This window comes from Coregonus clupeaformis, chromosome 17 (genome assembly GCF_020615455.1).
Source record: "Coregonus clupeaformis isolate EN_2021a chromosome 17, ASM2061545v1, whole genome shotgun sequence".
Classification (NCBI taxonomy): domain Eukaryota; kingdom Metazoa; phylum Chordata; class Actinopteri; order Salmoniformes; family Salmonidae; genus Coregonus; species Coregonus clupeaformis.
This window is the reverse complement of record NC_059208.1, coordinates 36961567-36979646: the sequence shown is the minus strand read 5'-3', so window position 1 is coordinate 36979646 and position 18080 is coordinate 36961567. Positions and strand designations below refer to the sequence as shown.

Genomic DNA, 18080 nt, shown 5'->3' with positions numbered 1-18080 from the left:
TGGCGGCTGGGACGTGTTTGACAACCGACCCTTCAAAGGCGGGTGGCTTGATCCCAACGTTCAGGGGTCTGGGATGGGGCTGGGAGGGGGTTTGGGGGGAGCCTGTCACTGGGAGCAGAAAGGGGCTCATGAAAGACCCTGTCTGACTGACAGCTCTTTGTATCGCCGCCTTTTTGTCTCCAGCTCCTTCTGACTCCTGACAAATTAAACCCGGGGCTGCTTTTGAACTGAGGGGATGTATTAGTTCGCTTTCTCCCCTGTCTCCCTCTCTATATCATTCCCCACCTGGTTGGTGGAGCTTTTAAACAGGTACCACAGACCTGGGGTTCCACAATGAGCACTTAGAACCCATTCTACTCTAGCTTTCTAGCTTTCTCTTTGGTGACACATTTGAGAAAACACAAAACATGTCCACACAAACTGTTTCGTTCCTTATAGCCTTCCCCAGACAACAAAAACTGAAACACTATTGTATTTGTCTTCAATTCCCCCCTCCCCCCTCCAGCCACCAGCCATCATTTTGGCCCCTCCTGTGGCTGGGGGGGTCATCCAATCTCCTTGTCTCCCTACCTGGGGAACCATGAGCTCCCTTACCCCCCTGAAGAGAAGAAACTGCCGCCAATCTGAGGTCCGCCACTCTGAGGACGAATCAGAGAGCCTGTAGAGCCAATTACCCAGCATGCTCTAATCCTCTCTCTCTCTCATCAAGAAATCACCGGTATAGTGTCAAATACAGTGCCCCCAGTCAAGACGCACGTCTGTCTGTCTGTCTCTTCTCACTTTAATCATTTCAACGAATACAACCTGGATTGCCTGGAGGCAGATCGTGAGCACTGTTAATGGCCTTATCCTTAAGCACTCTGCAAAGGCAACAAGGGCTTTCTTTTATGTGGCATATCTTTCTCTATGTCATGTCAGAGCTCATCCACTCTATCTCTTTCTCTCAATCCCCTTCCCTCTCTCTCTCTCTCTCTCTCTCTCTCTTGTTCTCTCTCCCTCTCCCACTACGAGGCTATATTCATTGAAATTACACTGAGGTAAACTGAGCAGACCCTTAATATGACAGAGGCTGTAGGTTCGAGCGTGGCGTGCCATCCGTCAGGGGAAGTGACACAGGGCATCGTCGTCCTCCTGGTGGCAAGGTGGAGGAATTATCCCCATCAAAGAGCCCCCACAGCCTGCATGCGTCCCATTAACCTTCTACAGCACAGCTCAATGGCAAGGAGACGCTTTGCCAATGCCCCGGCAAGCAACGACACACACACTCACACACTTAGACATGCAAGCACACACCCACTCACACTCATCCCCTTACACATACACACATATGCTGACACACACACACACACACACCATGACACACACTTAGACAAACATACACACACACTCACCTCAATTACTGTTTCATTTATGGCCCGACAGCTGAGCATGTGCAAAATTAAATCTCCTGCCGGAATGGGGCCGGCCCATCTCACCTTGCGTCAAAACGCACTCATTTCCAATCCTCCCTCTAACCTTTTCATCTGGAAGGAAAGGCAACAGCGGGTATTAATGGGTGTGTGAGGCAGAATGCCATCAAAGCGGAAACTTAGTGAGACGTCCGAGTGTAGAAGAGCTACACATGTTAATCCCTCAGCAAACGTTAGGCCGCCCATCAACAGACACACACAGAGTCCCTCACACCCTACTCATTTGCTGAGCCACTCATTGGCTGAGCCACTTTGATATGAGTTAATGCATGTCTAACTTTGTGAACCAGTTTCTGCCTTAATATTGAATTGAGTATATCTGACATAATTCTGAATACTGGCCCTCTGGAAATCAATGGGCTGTAATGGAATATACATTTTTAATTAAGAGTTGTAGCCCTTTCTGTACTACCTCATGCTACCTACATTAAGCTGTACCCCCCAATAACTCATGAATACACTGGAAACAATGTAAAACATACTTTAACCCCTTACAAAAAAGATTGCAGTTTTGAAACTGCAGTAGAGGTGCAGTAACTGCAGTCGACTGTGGTATTGTGGATTAAGTAATTGCAGAATAACTGCAGTTACACTGCAAAATTACTGCAGTAAATTGTATTTATTTATTTTGGACGCAGCATACTGCAATTATACTGCACTCTAACTGCAGTTATACTGCAGTCTACTGCAGTTATAATGCACTCTGACTGCAATCTGTTTTCGTAAGGGACAGGATGGTGTTAAACCACCAAAACAACAAGGCCTTGTTATTTGCCCTGAAATCTGCAAATTGAGTTCCTGGTTAGAAGAAGACCAATGTTTTCCTGTTTTTCCAGCATGGGTTTTGTCCAAGTGGAGCGCCCATGGGCTTTAATCAGATCCTCCATGTCCTGTTCGATAAGACACTTAATTAATCAGAGAAAGGACCGACAGTCGGACGGAAACAGGACGGCCGAGATACTTCCTCTGCTCTCTATCGATAACAAAAAAAGAGGGAGGAAGCAAAAAGAGAGATGGAAGAAGAAAATAGAGAGAGAGAACAAAGCAAAGAGAGGGGAAAAATACAAAAGAGAGAGGGAAGAAGCACTGAGTAGAAAATAAGAAGTGCCTATGGCTTAGTCACAGTTTGTTCCCTCTACCTCTGAAAAGGCCATTTTAAAGGGGTCAAGTCTGTTGATGTCTGGGTCAGGTTTTGCCATTCCTCTCTGTGGCTAAAGTGAAGTACCATGTATAGGTGTTAGCCCTCAGGGTTGCTCACCTGTTAGCCTGCTAGCCTGCTAGCAGCACAACACTGCTTGCTCTCATTAAGGGAATGGGAATAGGCTGCTGGTAAAGTGGATTCCTTGGCTGGTCATTCTTCTCTGTGGCTAAAGTGAAGTATCATGTTTAGGTGTTAGCCCTCGGTGCTGCTAGCTAACCTGCTAGCCTGCTAGCTATACCACAGCACAGCTTGCTCCCATTCAGGAGAATAGAAGACGCTACTGTTAAAAAATGTATGCCTTGCCGTGGCTGCTTGTACTCCAGAGTGGCCCTGGGTTCGGCGGGCTAAAGGGTGTGATGAGATGTGATAGATGAGTGCTGGTGGGTGTCCAGACTCGCCGTATTGGAGAGACTGTACTGGCCCGCTGCCACCCTCTCTCCCTGGCTCTGCCCCTGCCAGCTGTGCCCCCACTAGCTAGCTAGAACCCTCGGGCGATACAGACCGCACACACGCACACACAAACACACACGTGTACACTTACACACTCACTGGTGTACACATATACACATTGGTATTCAGAAACACATCAGTGTACACAAACAAACAATAAAATGCCACTCTACAATGTGCAATTTTGTCACACAACACAATGCCACAGATGTCTCAAGTTTTGAGGGGGCGTGCAATTGGTATGCTGACTGCAGGAATGTCCAGCAGAGCTGTTGCCAGAGAATTGAATGTTAATTTCTCTACCATAAGCCGCCTCTAACGTTGTTTTAGTTAAATTGGCAGTACCCAGTTCTTCCATGGCTCTTCATGCCACCCATTGAGCATGTCTGGGAAGCTCTGGATCGATGTGTACGACAGCATGATGCAGTTCCCGACAATATCCAGCAACTTCGCACAGCCATTGAAGAGTGGGACAACATTCCACAGGCCACAATCAACAGCCTGATCAACTCTATGCGAAGGAGATGTGTCGCGCTGCATGAGGCAAATGGTGGTCAGACCAGATACTGACTGGTTTTCTGATCCACGCCCTTACCTTTTTTTAAGGTATCTCTGACCAACAAGATGTATATCTGTATTCCCAGTCATGTAAAATCCATAGATTAGGGCCTAATGAATTTATTTCAATTGACTGATTTCCTTATATGAACTGTAACTCAGTAAAATATTTGAAATTCTTGCATGTTGCGTTTATATTTTTGTTCAGTATATGTTGTCTAAATACATTTTCCCTCAGGGACATTAAAGTTAATCCTATCCTTTCCTACATTCCCTGGCATACACACACGCTGGCATGCATAGGCTACTCGTACTGTGCTGGCACACACATACAGTATTATCCACATACAAAAATCTAATCGCACAGATATGCATGACCACCACACACACATAGTTAAAAAGCGTGCTCTAACTGTATGTGTGAATGTGATTGTCATAATCACAGAGGCCAAGCTGTAGTTCACACAGAGTTGCCTGTGATAACAGTTGTGTTTCGTGACAGCTCACGAGCCACTGGTTATACATATTTAAATAATAACTGATACATAATTTCTAACACACATCCTCTCTCACTCTGTCTCTCATTCTCTCTCTCGCTTTCTCTCTTTCTCTCTGTTTACTGTGTATCTGTCTTTGTGTGTCGTTCTTACACCACTACAAACCAAATTGCCCAATGTTGGGACAATAAAGCTTTCTGAATCTAAATACGAATCTCTCTTTCGCTCCACAGCAACAGGAGCAGGACCCCACCAACCTGTACATCTCCAACCTGCCTGTGTCCATGGATGAGCAGGAGCTGGAGAACATGCTGAAGCCCTTCGGTCATGTCATCTCCACGCGCATACTGAGGGACGCCAACGGGGTCAGCAGAGGGGTCGGCTTCGCCAGGTATACCTGCTGGAACACACACACTCCGATGACAGATTCTGTTGAGCCTGAAGTGTGTGTGTGTGTGTGTGTATGTGTGTGTGTGTGTGTGTGTGTGTTTTTGTGTGTGGATGGGGAGGGGGGTGCATGTGTGTGGATGGGAAGTGTGTGTGCATGGGGCGGGGGTAGTGTGTGTTTGTGTGTGTGTGTGGGGGGGGTGGGGGGCGGGGTGCTTCCATGAGATATAGACACTAGTGTCTGCATATCATTAAGCTGTTTGTTTCGGCTCTATTTTCCTCCTGTAAAATGAGAGTTTACCCTCCTATCCCTTCAAAGTCATGTCCTCCTCATCCTCCACACAGCTCATATTTCTGTCCCCACAGCACAACACTCCCGGCTTGTTTACCCAGAGAACAACAACACCATCTTGCAGAGATTTCTCTTAATCAGCCCGTGCTGCAGTCCCCTCCTATTCCCCACTCTATTACAGTGGGTTACAGAAGGACAGGCAGACTCCTGCAGACCAACACACACCAACACAACAGCTCAGCGCAGGCTGCCACACTCCACCTGTTCAAGTGGGGCTGAGTGGGGAAGTAATATGATGGGGAAAGAGAGAGGAGAAGGGGAAGAAAGGAAGGAAGAGAGAGACAAAATAGAGAGATGCTGAGGGATACTTTAGAGAGAGACGAGGAGAAAAAAAGACGGGGAGAAAGAGGGAGTGAGCAAGAGAGCATGAAAGAGAGATGCAAAGGCAGAAGGAGAGAGCGAGTCAAGGGTGCATCCGAAATGGCACCCTATTCCCTATATAGTGCATATATTCCCTGGGATCTGCTTAAAAGCAGTGCACTACATAGGGAATAGGGTACCATCAATTTGAGATTTAAACAATCAGATCTTGAGACAGAGGGCCCCAGCCTCTAGTCCACAGATGTTGAGGGACAGAGGGGCATTAGAGAGAGTAAACATCGCTAAGTGTTTCTGCACTTCTCCATTACACCGTTATCAGAGCCCATTACTGGGGACCTCACAGCTAATGACTGTGGACATGATCACCTGATGTCATTAACCATCAGGCCTCCCTGCCTCACAGAGAGCAGAGAGGAGACAGAGCAGCCAGGAGGATGGGTGGCTGCCAGGGGCTCATCAGACCTGAGAGAGCAGGAGGGAGGGAAGAGGGAGATGGAAGGGTAGAACAGATGGAGAGAGAGAGAGAGAACAGGTTGTAACAGAGGGAGGAAGATGTGTATAGTGAGAGAGGTAAAGACTAGTTGTCATCCTGGATGGGTCTGATCCAACTGCTCACAGGAGAGATACATTTTCCCAGTTACAAATCAACCCCTAGTTCCACTCGTGACAGAAGTTCATTACCATATTGCATATAGTTAGTATAAAGTCCTTTCAGAGCTACACAGTGCCTACGGTAGGGCTAGGGGTTTATTTAGAATTGAGCAAAACAGAGAGGTTACCTCTGCTCTATGCAGATGCTCTCCTCTGGGACCTCTCTACCGTTGTGAATAGCAGGAGGGAAGGAGGGAGGGTCCGAACTGAGAGTGTGTGATTGTGTTGGTGTGTGTGTCTGGGACACGTGCGCCCCATTAGATCACTGGCAGCAGCGGTGGGTGAATGTGTGCAGGGCAGGCTATTCAAGGCCACTCACTGTGAAAAGGGCTCCGTTGACTCACCGTGCCACAATGAGACACAGGGACCTGACCCACTTACACTACAGGTCCCACTGCCAGAAAGCGAAAGAGGGCGGGCGAGAGAGGGAGAGGGAGGGTAACAGGGATAAAGACAGATGAGAAGATCGGTGAGAAAGATGGAGTAAAAAATTGGCAAGGGGGGGGAAGGGAGGAAATGGATAGATGAGAGAAAGAGATGGATGAGGCATGAGAAAAAGATAGAGGGTAAAGAAGACCGGTAGGTCGGTATGGAAAAAAGGGGGGTGAAAGAGAAGGATGTATGGAGTAAGACAGAAAGGAAAGGAGGAAGTGATATAGAGTGAGCGAGAGAGAGATCATAGATCCCTTACAGGTACTTACGTATTTAGTTGATCAGTGGTCTGAGTCAGGCGGAGGAGGGGAGGGAGGATTTAATATGATGCTACTCTGTTCTCTGTAAATGTGATGAGTCACATTCGCACTGTGTGACTCCACTCCCTTAGTAACTCCACCACTCTCACCCTTCCTGTTCCATGACACACACAGACAGTCAACGCTCTCTCCAGTCTCTCATGTCCTATTAGTGCTCACTCCACTACCTTTCCTCAATTAGCCCAGGAGAATTTGGAAATCACTGTAAATCAAGGGTATACATCCTCAATTTGCCTCTTCATAAAATGACTCAGCCACATACTGTAGACACTCAACCAAGGAAAACAATAGGTGTTGTCATAGGGCCTAAGATCTACATTGGATCAACATAGAAAATGTTCCATGTATACTCAAATGTACTACATATATGATATGTCATGCTTTAGGTATTCACCATGTGTAATAGTTGTATTCTGCTAAGGCACTTCAGTAGATATGAAAGGACTTGTATGTTTTATATAGCATGTTTTACGTATTCATCATGTGTAATATTCCCACTTGTATTCATCTATCTATGTCCTTTTCCTTTTGCCACAGGATGGAGTCGACTGAGAAATGTGAAGTGGTGATACAGCATTTCAATGGGAAATACCTGAAAACCCCACCAGGCATTCCAGGTAAGAAGACTTCGCTCTCTGCTTAAACATTCATCTCACATCCTCTCCCTGAAAATCACCCCTTTTCAGAGAAACCCTCCCTCCCTACCTCCGAAACCCTCCGTCCTGATTCAGTTATGTCAATTGCAGCGACTCAACTTTCCCCTCCTTGAGAGATTGTGTACAATCGCATTTCTGACACACGAAGTGAGCGTCGTCACTAGCACTCGCCTCCCATTCCAAAAGGGCCTCCCTGGATGTCCGCTGACTGTTGAACTCAGGAGCTTCTAGGGCAGCCAAAGTACTCTTAATATTCACACTGCGGGCCTCTCTGCTGCGCCGAAATCTACTTAAGAGCTGCCTTTCCAGCACCCAAACTGCCAAGGGAACCAAGAGAGAGAGCGAGAGAAAGAGAGTGGGGAGTTGGAGAAGCAGAGGGAATCAGAGAGTGGGCTGCCTCAGCAGTTTTTAGGCCAGGTGCAGTGGTGCACTAAGACCCCTGTTCATTTCAATAGGGACCTGAGGGCAGAAGAGTTTCTGTGGAGGCCTCACCGGGCCCGCTGATGGTTTTATTGACAGTGTGAATACTCATACACTAGGATCCACAGGGACACAGCACGGACTGCCCTTAGAATATAGTCCCTTACAGGATAGTCACCATAGAGACATGTTTTAAATTGCCCATACAATCACTCAGCCCACTGCATAGGCTATCCCACTAGCCATTAAAGGCAGGGGCGTATATGGGGCTGGGATGTAATGGGAAACCTTTAAAGTGCTAATATCACACTGACCTTCCCCTTTAAGTGTCCCCTCCCAGGTGCTTGGGACTATTATGGTTTATAGATTCTAAAGAAAGGTGCCAACGGACAAGATTTTTCAGCGATCAAGTAGAAATTAGTCTTTCTATAGTGCCTTCAGAAAGTATTCATAAACCCATGACTTATTCCACATTTTGCTGTGTTACAGCCTGAATTCAAAATTAATTAAATACCCCATAATGACAAAGTGAAAATATGTTTTTAGAAATATCTAATTTATATAAGTATTCACACCCCTGAGTCAATACATATTAGAATCACCTTTTGCAGTGATTACAGCTGTGAGTCTTTCTGGGTAAGTCTCTAAGAGCTTTGCACACCTGGATTATACAATATTTGCACGTTATTCTTTTTAAAAGTCTTCAAGCTCTGTTGGTTGTTGATCATTGCTAGACAGCCATTTTCAAGTCTTGCCATACATTTTCTAGACGATTTATGTCAGAACTGTAACTAGGCCACTCAGGAACATTCAATGTCATCTTGGTAAGCAACAATATTTGGCCTTGTGTTTTAGGTTATTGTCCAGCTGAAAGATGAATTTGTCTCCCAGTGTCTGTTAGAAAGCAGACTGAACCAGGTTTTCCTCTAGGATTTTGTCTGTGCTTAGCTATATTCCGTTTCTTTTTATCCTAAAAAACGACCTAGTCCTTGCCGATGACAAACATACCCATAACATGATCCAGCCACCACCATGCTTGAAAATACGATTATTATTATTATGATTATTATGATTATTATTATACAAAATGTAATGCTTGAAAATATGAAGAGTGGTAGTCAGTGATGTGTTGTGTTGGATTTGCCCCATAACGCTTTGTATTCAGAGCATGAAGTTAATTTATTTGCCACATTTTTGCAGTTTTTCTTGAGTGCCTTATTGCAAACAGTATGCATGTTTTGGAATATTTTTATTCTGTACAAGCTTCCTTCTTTTCACTCTGTCATTTAGGTTAGTATTGTGGAGTAACTACAATTTTGTTGATCCATCTTCAGTTTTCTCCTATCACAGCCATTAAACTCTATAACTGTTTTAAAGTCACCATTGGCCTCATGGTGAAATCCCTGAGCCGTTTCCTTCTTTAACCAGTCTCCTCCCCTTCATCTACACTGATTGACGTGGATTTAACAAGTGACATCAATAAGGGATCATAGCTTTCACCTGGATTCACCTGTTCAGTCTATGTTATAGAAAGAGCAGATGTTCTTAATGTTTTGTATACTCAGTGTACATTTGATTGTCATGCTTATCGGTCTATAGGTTAATTAGCATAATTTAGTGGAATTAAATTGGCCTGTGTGTATTTTTGTTAGTCATCATGTATGTTATTTATCCAACACAACTATCACACGCGCACAGCATACAGAGCCTATTTTTAGCAGGATTTATCCTGCAGCTCCTCAGCTGGTTTCTGCTGGAGTAAAACATGTGCTTTTATAAGCCCATTCATTGCGCAATAATTCTAAATGCAATCGCATGTTAAAAACAGTTTTGGTGCATGATTAAAAGGAGCTACTATTTTTTTTTCTCAACTGGTAATTGAAGCGTGCCTCCCATTCACCTTTCAAGTGCAGGCAACAGGCTATCAGCGCGTCACCAACCACTTTACAATGTGAGCTGGAGGCAGTATGCATTTTGAAAACATACTTAAATTGTTTAAAACCTGAATGTTTTATTTCATATGAGGCATGTCTTACCTTGCTTCAAAGTAGGCTATAGGCAAAATACCACCATGGAAACGTGGAGGCAATTATTTTATAAAAACTTCATCGGCAGCATGTGAGTTTCAAGTTTGTGGAAGTTTATAATTTATTACATTTTAGTAATTTAGCAGACACTCTTATCCAGAGCGACTTACAGTTAGTGAGTGCATACATTTTTCATACTAGTCCCCCGTGGGAATCGAACCCACAACCTTGGCATGGCAAGCGCCATGCTCTACCAACTGAGCTACACGGGACTGTATCCTACCATTTCTACCATTCTGCATGCCAGTTATGATTTTCATGTGCACATTTTCGTGGAACAGTTTCATTTCAATAATAACGTTTTCGTTTCTCAAAATCATTGTTATGTGGTTAATCAAACAATCGGAATTCAAATGGTATAAATAAAAAAGTTAAAAGTCAACTAATGCGAGATCACCAGCCTCTGCCATATGGACACATTGATACACCGTGATCCATTGGCGGCTAAAGAAATGAGCGCATGTAACTGATAGCCTATAGGCCAATGCAGCAGTAGGCCTATAACTCCCACTGCTCTTTCACACAGAGGATTGGTGATTATCAAGGGGGAGATTGTTGGAAAGATTTTTCAAATAGCTTACCTTGAGGAACTATAGTTTTAATATACAGTACCAGTCAAAAGTTTGGACACACCTACTCATTCCAGGGTTTTTCTTTATTGTTGCTATTTTCTACATTGTAGAATAATAGTGAAGATATCTAAACTATGAAATAACACATATGAAATCATGTAGTAAACAAAAAGTGTTAAACAAATCAAAATATATTTTATATTTGAGATTCTTCAAAGTAGCCACCATTTGCTTTGATGACAGCTTGCACACTCATGGTATTCTCTCAACCAGCTTCGTGAGGTAGTCACCTGGAATGCATTTCAATTAACAGGTGTGCCTTGTTAAAAGTTAGTTTTTTTGAATTTATTTCCTTCTTAATGCGTTTGAGCCAATCAGTTGTGTTGTGGCAAGGTAGGTGTGGTATACAGAAGATAGCCCTATTTGGTAAAAGAACAAGTCCATATTATGGCAAGAACAGCTCAAATAAGCAAACAGAAATGACAGTCAATCATTACTTTAAGACATGAAGGTCAGTCAATCCGGAAAATGTCAAGAACTTTGAAAGTTTCTTCAAGTGCAGTCGCAAAAACCATCAAGCGCTATGATGAAACTGGATCTCATGAGGACCGCCACAGGAAAGGAAGACCCAGAGTCACTTCTGCTGCAGAGGATAAGTTCATTAGACTTACCAGCCTCAGAAATTGCAGCCCAAATAAATGCTTCACAGAGTTAAAGTAACAGACACATCTCAACATCAACTGTTCAGAGGAGACTGTTTGAATCAGGCCTTCTTGGTCGAATTGCTGCAAAGACACCACTACTAAAGGACACCAATAAGAAGGGCCAAGAAACACGAGCAATGGACATTAGACCAGTGGAAATCTGTCCTTTGGTCTGATGAGTCCAAATTTGAGATTTTTGGTTCCAACCACCATGTCTTTGTGAGACGCAGAGTAGGTGAACGGATGATCTCCGCAAGTGTGGTTCCCACCGTGAAGCATGGAGGAGGAGGTGTGATGGTGTGGGGGTGCTTTGCTGGTGAAACAGACTGTGATTTATTTAGAATTCAAGGCACACTTAACCAGCATGGCTACCACAGCATTCAGCAGCGATACGCCATCCCATCTGGTTTGCGCTTAGTGGGACTATCATTATTGTTTTTCATCAGGACAATGACCCAAAACACACCTCCAGGCTGTGTAACGGTTATTTGACCAAGAAGGAGAGTGATGGAGTGCTGCGTCAGATGACCTGGCCTCCATAATCACTCAACCTCAACCCAATTGAGATGGTTTAGGATGAGTTGGACCACAGCGTGAAGGAAAAGCAGCCAACAAGTGCTCAGCATATGTGGGAACTCCTTCAAGACTGTTGGAAAAGCATTCCAGGTGAAGCTGGTTGAGAGAATGCCAAGAGTGTGCAAAGCTGTCATTAAGGTATAGATTGGCTACTTTGAAGAATCTAAAATATTAAATATATTTTGATTTGTTTAACACTTTTTAGGTTACTATGTGCTATTTCATAGTTTTGAATGAGTGGGTGTGTTCAAACTTTTGACAGGTACTGTATTATCATCCGCAATGTAAGTAAAAAAAAAAGAATAAAAAAAAAAAACTCCTACATTTCCGCACAGCAGGCCAGGTTCTTCTATGGGAGCTCAGGTTCGTGTGCTCCCTAAACATTATCAGGACAGAGACACATGCTCAATGCTCACAAGGAGCATTCCAAACAAAAGACAATGAACAAATTTACAAATCTTGTAAATGATGGTTATGAAATAAACCAAAAAGTGTACCAGATTGTGAACTCCGCAAATGTTTTCACTTCAAGAATGAGAACGGTAAATCACTGTAATTAGTACATACATGAACAGAAATTAATGTAACCAAATGACTGGGATTATCCACAGCAATTTTTTTAAAGAAGCTAATGATCCTCGATTCCTCTGTGGCTAAGTCATTTTGAATGATTTTATTTATTTCTGTATAGACAGGAGTAATTATATAATTTTTGCAAATGTATTTCCATTTACTTCCCCATTGGACCCAACGCTATGCTGTTTCTCTCCTGGTCTATTGGTTTTCATATCAACTTTATTTTCGTTGTCCAGAAGCCAAAGGCACAATCCTAGTCATATTAGCAACCCATCCTAGTTGTTGCATATTTAGATTCCCCCTCTTTCTAAGTTTCTAACAGAGATTTTCATCTCTGTCACATATGGAACCGCTATCAGATGGGTCCGATAAATTTCTCAAATGGCCGGTAAATTAAAATCTTCCCGGTCACGTTGTCCAGCGCCACACCATGCAAAGTGTAATTAATAACTTCACCATGCTCAAAGGGATATTCAAATGTCTGCGAGGCATTGAAAAACCTCCCTGGTCGGTCTTTGTGGTTGAATCTGTGTTTGAAATTCACTGCTTGACTGAGGGACCTTACAGATAATTGTATGTGTGAGGTACAGAGATGAGGTAGTCATTCAAAAATCATGTTAAACACCATGCAACTTATTATGTGACTTGTTAAGCCAAGTTTTACTCCTGAACTTATTTAGGCTTGGCATAACAAAGGGGTTGAATACTTATTGACTCAAGACATTTTAGCTTTTCATTTTTTATTAATTTGTAAACATTTCTAAAATCATTAGTCCACTTTGACATTATGGGGTATTGTGTGAATGCCAGTAACCACGTTTCCATCCACAGTTTTTAAAGTCATACTGTATTAAAAAAAATCATGACTGCTGTGATGGAAACAGGTAGTTTTGGTACAATTTTATATATACCGACAGATAATTTGTTTGTTCGACATGGTGGGATGTTTTTGTGTCGGTATAATTAAATATACACGAAATGGTGACTCAAATATTGATATAATAACAATCATATCGAAGTAAACTTGGAGTCACTCGATGATATGGTGTGTGGTTGGGAAACGATGCAGTTTATTAGCTGAGTGGCGCAGTGGTCTAAGGCACTCCATCGCAGTGCTAACTGTGCCACTAGAGATCCTGGTTCGAATCCAGGCTCTGTCGCAGCCGGCCGCGACCGGGAGACTCATGGGCGGCGCACAATTGGCCCAGCGTTGTCCAGGGTAGGGGAGGGAATGGCCGGCAGGGATGTAGCTCAGTTGATAGAGCATGGCGTTTGCAACGCCAGGGTTGTGGGTTCGATTCCCACGGGGGGCCAGTATAAAAAAATATGTATTCACTAACTGTAAGTCGCTCTGGATAAGAGCGTCTGCTAAATGACTAAAATGTAAAATGTAAATTAGGCTACAGATGAAATAAGTTATGATGAACTTCACAGGGTGGTGAAAGTGCATGGTGATCATAATGCTCCTTTCCAATAAATATCGAGCGTATTATTCTGGTGACATGATGCTTGACTGACGATTGACAAATAAGCATTCTTGCTCTTATCCTTAATAATCATGTAGACCACCCTATCCGCACAGCCTACCCACACTGTATCTGCCAGCTGTTGGCTAGAGCGCATGTAGCAAGACCAGCGTAGGCACATTTTCTATTTAACGCAACTGTTTTTGTAACAAAACTACTGGTAGAGTTGAAAATGCAGATGTAAACACATTGAACAAATTGAACATTTTTATTCAGTACATGAAAACTTAAGCGAAAAACCCACTGGCTTTTATCCGCAACAAGTCCATTAGGTGGAAACACACCACTGGTGGGAAAATGCACACATTTTTTTATGTGGATTTTAGAATATTCCCTTGAAGATCTGTTGCCAATTGGATGGAAACCTAGCTACTGACATAACATACTTTCTGAATACTTTCTGAAGGCACTGTATGTCAGAAAACTTAATTTAATTGAAATTGTCATATTCTGAAGTGTTTGGCAAAGCTGCTGTGATTTGATGGTCTCGTCTTGCACAGTGACATGTTTGATTACAACATCTCCTTGTTATTGTCGTTGATAAGAGCTAATTTCCATTGGGCACTGGTGCTATTGATAGACTGACTCATCCAGCCACTGTAGTACTGTCCGTTGTTTTTACCTTGTTAGCTACAGTATCGTCTGTGCCTCTCTGTTGAAATGTACTGTCTTTCTCTATCAAAACCCTGCCCACGTTGACATGGTGTCACTGTCTGCCAAACGGAGATCCCTCAACAACATCAAACTCAGATGTTATAGTTGCAGGTCCCCAGACAGAGCAGAGCTCAGAGCGCCTGGCCTCTTTGTGAGGCAGAGCAGATCCTCCTCCTACACAGCACTAGTATAGAGTTAGCGTAGCGAGCATTGTGTTGTGTTCCTTAAGGCCATAGCGTGAAGGCTACAGCACTAGCATAGCTTAGCGATAGCGTAGCCTAGTGTTAGCCTAGTGTAGCACATTGTGAAGGCCATAGTGTAGCTTTAGCCTAGTGTATCCTAGTGTAGCATGATGTGTTGTGTTGTGTCGTGTCATGGTGCTGCTGGTATTTCTCCTGAGCCCATTGCTATGCAGGGCACTCCTCTTCATCCATCCTGTTCTGACAGCTCAGCGGGGGGGACGGACGTGACTGGCCTTAACACACTGTCCCCAAGACAGAAACAAATGCACACGGACATACACACATACACACACAAAACCACTCATCCTGACCCGAATGTGCAGTGTCAACATCTACATATGCTAATGAACTCCTTTCTCTTTCTTATCACCATTTAACACAACCCAGAAACACAATGTACACATTCCTCTCTCAATGCCCTCAGCTTGCTCCAGTCCCCTCTGGCCCACATTTTGACAAACCTTTGAATTACCTGCTTGGCCACGCCGTTATATTTTGTCAGATAGAGAGATGGGGCATGGTCCCGCCACCAGGCTTTTCTACTCAGGTGTATCCAGTTGCTGTGAGATGATATAGAGTTGTCACCCCGTGTCCCGTAGGAAAAAGTAAATATCCGGACGTCAGCTACAGGTAATCAGTTAACGTCAAGGGGCCGTAGGGAAATAAGCAGGAAGTGGCCATATGGGCAGGAAGTCTGTGATTCAGAAATAAAGTAAGGACAGAGCTGGAGATGTGTGGTGCAGAGACAGAGAGAGGATGACATTGGATATATGAAACCCAGATCAAGGTCATATACTTTACATTAAATTGCACATACAATTACATTTGCATAGTAGTTACATGGAATTTCAATTTATTGATGGCATTACATGTAGCTAACGACACATTAACTATACTAGTTACTAGATCTTTTCAAACAAACTGACTTTGGCCAGTTTCATTTCAATTCAATAAAGCAGGTGATACTACTAAACTTAATCCCATACTGAAGCATTTCCTTTCCTATGTGGCCTATCTGTTGCTAAAGCCTGAGAGTGAGATGAGATGTGGATTGGAGCAGTCAGCTTTCCCCATGTCTGATCCAGAGATCCAGAGACTGGAACATGATCGATCGCTCAGAAGGGGGACCACAGCTGTTTAGGTATTCTGTGCAATGCGGCAGTCAATGATGCTGCCTGCGCCCGTCCGCCGCTCAACTCAAAACACACACACTCGCGCGCACACACACACAAAGAAATCGTTATTATCGGCCTATTTTGCAGGAGAGAAAGTATGAGGAATAGTTTATGAAAACGACACCTTTGTTTTTTAGTGTCTGTGTAGTGTAAACCCACCCACGCTGTGTAAAGAAAAGTACATTCTTTGAAATGTCGCTAAAGTTGTAAGTTGTAAAACATAGTGAAGTAAGCCCCAATAGAGATGCATTGTGATTTACGGCGTGAACTGGAGCATTTGAAAAGCCAAAGGCAGAGCAGATAAAAATGATTGTAATCCTCCTAGCGGTGTGAGCCTAGCCGATTAGGTCTCTCTCATGCGATGCTTTAAAACGATGCTTATCGTTGACACCCGTTTCTAAATGCAATATGAGCTCAGGAGATACATTACACGTTGTTCCATTCTGGCAGGTGAACAGATCTCGTACATGCTGCTCTCATCTCATGTCCAAGTGATGACAGCAAGAAGAATGAACTGATCTGATCCGATTAAAATACAATACTACTTCATCCTATTGTTGTTCCTTGCTCTTCGAATTGGAGTGTCGTAGGGAACAATCAAATGGCAGCATGCTTCACTTGATCAACACAGTGAGGGTGTTTCTAGATTTATTTCGGGAATAAAAGGAGAATAAGGATTTGCCAAGACTGTGGCATTGCTCGATGATGACTTCAGTAACCACATGTATATAGACAAACCATGATCAAGTCCAGACTGATTAGAAATATCTTGTTTTATCCCTTCATCCTTGATCTTCCTTTGTTCTAGTCTTTTCTGAGCGTAGAGCCAACATGACTGCTCGGTTGAAAGTCGACTCCAATTGTCCAATACATGCTCTATAAATTATGGAAACCACATCAGGAAGTGGCGATGGCCCTGGGAGACAGAACCCAAACGGAAACATGCAAAATGTACGAGCCCTTTCCTGTTCGTCTTTCTCACAGTCCTTTTCCATTCCCTCTGTTTGTCTGTTTTCACTATAGCGCAGTGTCTCCCAGGCTCTCTCTTGGATGTATCTCTATGGTTTTATTCCAAACAACTGACGACTAAAGCCGTGTCCCTCCTCTTGACGACTGCAGGCCACAGCAGTGCTTTCCCATGTAAAGCATCTCCACATATTGAATGTGATTACATTTGGAAAATCTTCCAAATTCCCCAGTTTTCTCAGATTTACTTCCCTTATCCGTAAGGAATTCCGATGTCACCCAGGCTTTTGGTTCACATTTGGTTTGGTAAAGCCGCCGTACCCGCCTGCCCACCGCAGACCAACCAGATGCCAGAGAAGGAGAGTTCATGGGGTCACCTCCCTCTTCTCCCTCTCCCAAAGCGCAACCGGGGCCCGTAGACAGTCCCCCTAACCCGAAATGTTGGCCGAACTACAAATCCCGTCATTCTTAGCAGAACAATGGGTCCGGGCCCACCGGGGCTACAAGGAAAGTTCCCTCCGTAGCCGTCCAACCAGCCCAGCCAAGGCGCTGTTGTGCCAAGATATAGCCGAGACAGCCCACAGTATTAAACATCCCTCGCTGAATTAAGGCAAGTCCCAAATCACTTGGTAAGTCGTAAAAGCCCTTCTGAAACTGTCAGTCATACTTGACTAATCCATGTTAATTTTTCCGATCCCTCCCACATTCCCCTGGATAATAACCGGTCTGTCTGGTGTCCAATTTTCTCTCCCGGCGATAGATTTAACTTAATGCGCAGCTGAGCAGGTTGGAGGTTTGAGCTGCTGGTTTGCAAAGCAGTGTTAGACAGTCTAAGAGAAGTGCACAAGCACGTGTTTAATTTATGTGGGTTGTGGGATGTAGGTTGATCTGGCATTGATCTGCAATTTGTTTTTTTATTAAACTCTTTATTAGAGTTTCGATGAAAAGCTGAAGATCAATTTGATCGTGTATTGTATGTTATTTTACCCAATATAAACTATATTTCCATGTTCCTCAGTCGTGATTGCATTATTTCACAGCAACACTATCATAATTTCTGATATGCAGAGCAATGGAAAAGAATTATCCTCCATGGTCCTTTAAGAGTGTGGAAATGCACTTTTGAGAAAGATATTGCATCTTAATGGAATCTGTTCCCATAGGGTAAACCCCTCTTTGGCTGCCTGCATGTCTCACCATTAAACCTGGGAGACACAGGAAGTTATTAAAATCCCCAGTAAATCACATAGATTCTCTGCAAAGGATACATTTCCCCCCGACTTGCACT

General features: G+C 43.7%; 1 protein-coding gene across 2 annotated transcripts in view; it reads left to right on the top strand.

Annotated features, from left to right (window-relative positions):
• LOC121586337 (RNA-binding motif, single-stranded-interacting protein 3) overlaps window positions 1–18080 on the top strand; it is a 268385-nt gene that overhangs the window by 156758 nt on the left and 93547 nt on the right. For both annotated transcript variants that reach the window (XM_041902950.1, XM_041902948.1), the window contains exons 5-6: window positions 4409–4566; window positions 7176–7255. In XM_041902950.1, coding sequence (XP_041758884.1) covers window positions 4409–4566; window positions 7176–7255 — 238 coding nt within the window. The remainder of the gene's footprint in view (window positions 1–4408; window positions 4567–7175; window positions 7256–18080) is intronic.